The sequence below is a fragment of the Marmota marmota genome, unplaced genomic scaffold, assembly GCF_001458135.2.
Source record: "Marmota marmota marmota unplaced genomic scaffold, marMar, whole genome shotgun sequence".
In the NCBI taxonomy this organism is placed as follows: Eukaryota; Metazoa; Chordata; class Mammalia; order Rodentia; family Sciuridae; genus Marmota; species Marmota marmota.
This window is the reverse complement of record NW_025999898.1, coordinates 3,915,450-3,923,558: the sequence shown is the minus strand read 5'-3', so window position 1 is coordinate 3,923,558 and position 8,109 is coordinate 3,915,450. Positions and strand designations below refer to the sequence as shown.

Below are 8,109 nucleotides of genomic sequence, written 5' to 3'. Positions count from 1 at the left end.
TTTGGTCTCTTGATGTTATCCCATATTTCTTGGATGTTCTGCTCATGGTTTCTTAACAGTCTTGCTGAGCTGTCTATGTTCTTTTCAAGTTGAAATACTTTATCTTCATTGTCTGATGTTCTATCTTCTAAGTGTTCTACTCTGCTGGTAGTATTCTCAATTGAGTTTTTAAGTTGGTTTATTGCTTCCTGCATTTCTAGGATTTCTGTTTGTTTGTTTTTTATAACCTCTATCTTCCTGTATAGTTGATCTTTTGCTTCTTGGATTTGTTTATGTAATTCATTGTTGAAGTGATCTTTCATTGTCTAATTTTGCTGTCTGATGTCTTCCTTGAGACTCCAGATCATCTGAAGCATGTATATCCTGAATTCTTTATCTGACATTCCATCTGCTGCAGATATTACCTCTTCTAACGTTGAGTTGACCTGCATTGCTTGTGGTCCTTTCTTTCCTTGTCTCTTCATACTGTTCACATTTCTTTCTGCTTGGTGAAACTGTTGTGCTATTGAATTTTCCCCCTATATATTTATATTGGTCTTGTATAGTTGCAAAGTCTCCCTTGCAGGCGCGGGCACCGGCTCTGCCCCTCTGCGTGCCGCTAGGCTTGTTCTGTCGGTGGTCGCAGTTTTGCTTACTTTGCAGGCACAGGCAGCGGCACTGCCCCTCTGCAGGCCTCTGGGCCTGTTCTGTCGGTGGTCACAGCTCCGCCCACCTTGCAGGCGTGTGGGGAGGGGGTGGCTCTGCCCCTCAGCAGGCCGCTGCACCTGTTCTGTTGGTGGTCACAGCTCCGCCCACCTTGCAGGCTCGGGGGGAGGGGCGGCTCTGCCCCTCAGCAGGCCACTGGGCCTGTTCTGCCGGTGGTCCCAGTTTCGCCTACCTTGCAGGTGCGGGGGGAGGGGGCGGCTCTGCCCCTCAGCAGGGCCTGCACCTGTTCTGCATGTGGGTCGCAGGCCCACCTACCTTGCAGGCGTGGTTGGCAGCTCTGCCCCTCTGCGGGCCACTGGGCCTTTTCCGTCGGTGGTCACAGTTCCGCCTACCTTGCAGGCACGGGGAGAGGGGGCGGCTCTGCCTCTCAGCAGGCCGCTACGCCTGTTGTGCCAGTGGTCACAGTTCCCTAGAATAAATTTTAAAAATAAAAATAATTATTCATGAGTGAGGTCCTTGCCTATTTATTGATTGGGTTATTTATTTTTGTTGTTGAATTTTTGGAGTTCTTTGTATATGCTAGAAATCAATGCTCTATCTGATGTGCATGTAGTAAAGGCATTCTCTCACTCTGTGGGCTGTCACTTCACAACATTATTATTTCCTCTGCTTAGAAGAAGCTTTTTAGTTTGAATCCATCCCATTTATTGATTATTGATTTTTATTTCTTTTACTTTAGAAGTCTCATTAAGGAAGTCAGGACCTAATCTAACATAATAAAGATTTTGGCCTAATTTTTCTTCTATTAGGTGCAGGGTCTCTGGTCTAATTCCTAGGTTCTTGATCAACTTTGAGTTGAGTTTTGTGCATCATGAGAGAGAGTGGTTTAGTTTCAATTTGCTGCAAATTGATTTCCAGTTTTCCCAGCACCATTTGTTGAAAAGGCTATCTTTTTCCCAATGTATGTTTTCAGTGAATTTGTGTTCCCAACTTTTGTCTGCCTTGATTTCCTCCTGTCCTCTATCAGCTGAAGAAATACAATCTTTATGAGCTTAGAATCTCAATTCTTACAGGGTAGAGAGAAAGAGGCTGTGAAAATATTTGACACTAATGGAGACGTTGGGGTTGTATGACTCCTTATATCCTATGGTTCATGGCCATGTGCCTTACTTTGTCCCTCCCAATGTATATCAGTTATTCAGTGTTGCTCCTCCTACACTGGGCTTCCTTTCTAACTCTGTTTGTGACAACAATCAGAGGGGTTCTCCTCCAATATTTGTAAACCATGAGGGAGATTCAGAGTTCTCTCCCCTACTTTTAAGACCCTTCACATTCAAAATATTAACAAATAATTGATAATTCTTTCTCAATAATTGATTTTATTATTGAGATCTAATAATAAAACTGAGTGTTACTCAGTTTTCTTTAAAATGGAATAATTACCTGGGAACTAGATAGAAGTGCAATTTGCCAACCTACATCTTGATGTAGACTACTGCCTTGATGCTAAAGAAATTATATTAAGAAGATACCAGAAATGTTGTATGACAATTACTAACTGGATATCAATTTTGCTTTTATATGTATGAACATATTTTTGTAAATTTATGTTTAAGATGCAGTTAAAATAACCATCAATCACTAAGTTAATTCCATGTTGCAATTGATAATCCCCAAAATATTCAGAAAAAAAAATTTAAAACATCAAGCCTATGCCAAAAAATGACTTAATTTCAATCTGCAGCCAAAAGATGGGAGAAATTTCAGCAAACATGACTCTTTAAAATGTATTCAGGGTTGACGTGAATATCTGCATTCCAAGAAAACCATCCCAGGTACAATTTGCTTCCAGACATATTTTTTATCACCCACTGAGGTGACTCTTCTGATGAGGGATACAAAGATACAGAGCTGGTGTTTGTATCTTGATATAAAGGGGCCCTAATACATTCAGCACTGGTTGAGCAGATTAAGGGGACAACATGTGAAAAATCAGCATTAATAATTTTTCTATTTCATCCATAGAAAATAATATTATAAACTATTATGTTGAAGAAATATACAATTATAAAGAACCAATGCATCATATAGGAAATTACTGATATGAAAATATTATTATTATGCTATATTGCTTTTACTAACCTTTTGAAATTTAAATTAAATCTTTTGTGATTTAAATAAATAATGCAACTGATATAAAAATTCCCTCATAATTGTGAGTTGAAAGTAGTGACATTGCAAGACAAAAATACAAATTGATTCATCCAGTCCATTTCCTAGATCAGAAAGGTAAATTAGTGTAGCTCCCTATCAGTTTTGAAACACAGTATGTCCTGGAAAAGATTGAGACTTTTCTTCATTGCAAAGGCAAAAAATCAGGTAGAATATTTTGTCTCCTCATGAAGTGCTAATGCTGGCAGGGTGCAAAAAACATTTTAGAAGAAACAGGCCAGAGGGAGAGTATGTGCTCTGTGGATCCTGTTGCAAGGTCATGACCTGTAGTTGCTCAAATCAAATCACTGAGGATATGGTTCCAACAATGCCTCCAGTTGCTGGGTAAATATGAAGTGGTAATAGGATATTATACAATAATGTAATTTATTTATGTTCCCCCTTAAGAGTCCCCAGTTCAGTAATGGCCTTTGAGATCCATTTATTTGTTTTAAATTAATTCATACAGAAAGAAATACATATAAAAGGAACATGATAATACCTACAATTTATAAAACTCATTGAACAATTTTATTCTCTTTTTTTTAATCTGTGTGTGTGTGAGAGAGATTGTTCTCTCTCTCTCTCTCTCTCTCTCTCTCTCTCTCTCTCTCTCTCTCCATGTCGATGTGGAGAAAGCTTAACTTAAAAATTCTTTTAGTAATTTAATCCAAAGTTTTAAAAAGAAAAAAAGAAAATGCTCCAAGGTAGAGGGTTAAATTTCTTCTTCTTTCCATTTTCACTTTTTAAGTCATTCTGTGAATATAAAGTTGGTTATGAAGATGGTCAACCAGATCTACATGACCACATTACTCAAAAATACATCATTCTCAGAAGGGATTTACTGTTTTTTGTTGTTGTTGTTGTTTGTTTGTTTGTTTGATTGATTGCTTGGTCTTTTCTTTTCTTTCCTTTTTTTTGGTGAGGGATTGAGTGCAGAAGGTTTTAATCACTGAGCCACATACCCAGTCCCCCTATTTTTTTAGAGAGGGTCTTGCTAAGTTGTTTAGGACCTTGCTGAAATGCTGAGGCTGGCTTTGAACTTGTGATACTCCTGCCCCAGCCTCCTAAGCTGCTTAGATTATGCCACCAACCCAAGATTTTAGGGTTTTGCTGATTGACAATAATGTAAGCATGATAGCACTCATTGTTTAGGTAGAGTTATCAATGTCAGTAAAACTTTCAGGAGAGAAAAACTGGCCTCTTAGAATATTAGAAAAAGTCCCTCCTTTTCAATTTCTTAAGCCTTGTTTTGTGGCCTAACATATAATCTATACTGCCACTGAATCCATATTTAATTAAGGAGAATGTTCCTAAGCTCCAGGGGCTAATGTGAGTGACAGTTTGAGAATAGCCTCATATTATTTGGGATACTGTTCCACACACTGTGGGCCAGGGTGAGCAGTTTCCCAGATATCTACTTGCATCTGCATCTCCTAAAATCAATCTTGCTGATCTACATGCTGTGGAGAAATTGGAGCTTTATACTGAATCAGACACCCAATGAAGACACGTTATTTGTTAGAATTGAGATGTGTAGACATAGCAATTTAACTTTGTTTTTGGACCAGATACTCTTAATCATTCTGGATGAACACAATTGCAATTCTGTGTTGTGAAATAACATGGCAAAATTTTTATTCACAAACCTTTTCTACCACATGTGATAAATGGTGATTCCCCATGTGTTCATTTCATTCTTTTACTAACTCAATATGTGATCACTCATTGGGATAATATTTATCAAAATGAAGAAGGAATCATGCAGAGGAGAAGGAGGGAAGTAGCTCTGCATCTTATCATGCTATTGTCCCGATGTAGCACAGGACTCCTCTAATTCTACTTTATTGAGCAAAGCAACCCTGAGCCAAGGAACCCTTCAATGAGGCAGAGAATTATGTCTGGGACTCAAAAGAAACTGGAAATATGGAAACCATGACACTATATGTGCACACATCTCATGCAGAGTCTTATGTCCAACCAATTCCTGGTCACCTTTTAAGTTGCTCACCAAACCAATGTTCATAACCACTGATAAGCCGAAACAATGTTGATGTCCCAAATTGTGTATTAAGCTGAATGGCTTCTCTTTAGTAGTTTTGTTGTTTTTCTTTCATTTTTGAGACATATTATTCCTCAGTTGTTGAAGGTTGCCTCCAAATTGTTATCCCACTGACCCAGGCTCCTAAGTATTTTCCACAGCTGGCAAAAGAATGTCTTCCCTGACCAGAAATCAAACTTGGGCCATGACAGTGAGCAAGCTGACTGCTAACCATGAGATCACCCAGAGCAGCATTCAACAATGGACCTACTACTGAGTTCGCATAAGGTCCCTCTGGAGGTTCTCATGGGTAGTAATAAAGTTGTCCTGGATAGCTATTTTCCTCATTGTATAAATTATGTACATGGGGGAAAAAGCACTCATTTGACATTTTTCTCCAGGTAGTTGTTGTACAGTGCAAGCTCAGGATGCGGCCAGTTCCGTCAGATTATGCTCATCGCATGTTTTTTTTTTTTTATATTGTTCAAGTATTTGACTATTGTGCCCCAAATCTGCAAGGGACAATCTGAGGGCTCCTATTTATGTCCCTTGAATTACATTCAGTAGGTTTTAAAGTAAGAGAAAGCACATAAATACAACAACACAGTGACACTCAGATAACCTGGATTTTTAAAATGTTTTGTCTCTTAAGTGCAACTACTCAAATCCACTTTTTGTCCCTGAAGTATTCTAAGGGAAAATGTCTCAGGTCCATATCTTGCCATCTTTTTCATACTCCTTAGATTTCCTAGCACATGTCCTTGTAAGATGAGGTGTTTGTCAGGCATTAGATATAACCACTGGGAATCTCAGCTGACATGAAATAAATAGGGAAATACGAAAGTCACTCATTTCTTATTTAACTCACTGAACTTCAGAAACATGATTTGGAGGCTCAACAGGCATGACATGTACAAAAATGGCTTTTGAATGTTTTCTCATGGATGTGCCACAAGCCTGGAAACAACTGGAAATCCATGCCTTCCCCACCTCTCCCTGTCCTGAGCCTCTCTTATGTGTCATCTGTTGTAATCAGAAAATGGAGATAATTTTCTTAGGATGTTTTTTGTCATCACATGGGCTCCAGAAATTGTACTGCAGTTGCAGAGGTCCTTGCAGAGGTCCTAGAAATGTAAGAGACACTCTCAATACTCTGAGCACATAGCGCAGGAACTGTGACCTCCAATGATCATCTGCTTCCAAGTAACTCCCTGGGAATCATGCATATCAGCTTTCTTGCCTTTAATCTCAGTCCCACCACAAGCCCTGAATTAGGACATTCACTCTCCAAAGTGAGAAGAGGAAGGGCCCCTCTAGACATGCCCATAGCCCCCCATGAGGTGACACTTAGCTCAGTGAATTGTGAGCAGATAACAAAGGAAAAAGTTTTCTGCTTGTTTTCCATCACATTTTTAAGAAAAGATCTTAGACCAGGAGGTCAATAATATAATCAATACAATCAAGGCTGGATTATATTGCTCTCTATACAGATGGAGTCAAAATATAAAATTTTAATACACATGTGAGCAGAGAAAATTGTGCATCAACACAGAATATATATAAGGATCACAAGGGTCATGATGTGTCCTCAATAGAATCAATGGAAATTCAACAAAATGTGAAAAGGTCTTTAAAGGAATTTATAGCGAGGAAGACATCATTCAAGAAGCAATATTTTCTCTCTGTTAACAAATATATAAGGAAACCTTACCAATATTCACAGAGGGAAAGTTAGTGGTTGCCTCAGAGGTTCTGGGAGCACAGGTCAAAGGAGGATTGTGGGCTGGTGGACAGATTACTTGGCCTGATTGTGCTGACATTCCCAAGGGTGTTAAAGTATCTCAAAAACTGTCAAAGTTTTCCCTATGTATGTTTTATTGTGTGCCAAATATTTTATGTTAGAAAACGTATAGAAAATTAGGCTTAAAAGATAAATCACAAGACATGAGGGCTAATTCTACATTTCTAGAATTCATGTAAATAGGGGAAAATGTTATGATGGAACCACAGGATTACCCCCTCAGATGTCAAGTCTGAGATGTACAGCCTTGCACTGGCTCCCTCATGACCTGAATTTCAGGAAAAGGAGACCACAGTATCCTAAATAGTCAGGCCCTTAAACTAGGGAGGAGCAGGAATTTCTGTTTATATGAAGACATGTTCCCAGGAACATCCTGCTGTGAATGACTATGAAGAAAGAGGACAAGAGGCTTGTCAGTCAAGGGAGTGCCAAGAAAGCCGACAAGAGGCTTGTCAGTCAAGGAATTACATGAATTCTAGAAATGTAGAATTAGGCCTCATCTCTTGTGATTTATCTTTTAAGCCTAGATTCATCTGGGCCTCTAGTAGTGGTAGCAGAAAAAGCCAGAGACCAGGTCTGAGCAAAGCTGCTGGGTGTTGGCCCTCCTTACAGATGGTAAAGGGGTTCTTGTCTTACTTCCCCATTAGCCTAGAGCACTGTGGGAGCACCAAGATTGTCATCATAAGACTGACAGTAATAGTCAGCCTCATCATCAGGCTGGAGCCCAGTGATGGTCAGTGAAGCAGAGTTGCCAGACTTGGAGCCAGAGAAGTGATCAGGGACTCCTGAGGGTCGATTACTATCAGCATAGATGAGGAGTTTAGGGGCCGTTGCTGGGAGCTGTTGGTACCACTGCACAATATTGCTACCAATATTGTTGCTGCTTCCAGTGCAGGAGATGGTGACCCTCTGTCCTGGATTCCCAGATAGTGAGGGCTGCTGAGCCAGCACAGACTGGGCACTGGACCCTGGAAGTGGAAGAGACACAGAGAAGGTGCTGTTTGTCTAGAAACAACAGTAGAATCAGGGCCCATATCAAAGGGCTCCCACATTGTATCCCTCCTCCATATTATACCACCTGTGCACTGAACAAGGAATGTGAGGGAGAGACAGGTCCAGGTGATGGTGGAGGTCATCTTGAGATCTGCCTTCTGTTCCCGAAGCTGAACAGAAGTCCCCCCAAGTATCTCTCTTGAACTCTTCATACTCTGAGAAGGGGAGGGTCTATCCATGCAAATCAGTTCCTCCACATTTTTTTTTTATTGCAGCCTGATCCTTGGTTCAGTCTCCTGTACATAAAGATTCCAAGTGGGTGTGCAGGGGTGGAGTTAGGTTGGCTCAGGCGTGTGGGCAGTCACAGCTGTGAGCCTTAACAAGAGAGCACCAGGCAGAGCCAGATGGCTCATTGCAG

At 40.2% G+C, this 8,109-nt stretch overlaps 1 gene segment (V, D, J or C); it reads right to left on the bottom strand.

Annotated features, from left to right (window-relative positions):
- Positions 1–7,341: 7,341 nt before the first annotated feature.
- Positions 7,342–7,903, bottom strand: LOC107158415. The segment is given in 2 exon segments: positions 7,342–7,666; positions 7,777–7,903. Coding segments are annotated over 2 exon segments (447 nt in total).
- Positions 7,904–8,109: the final 206 nt, after the last annotated feature.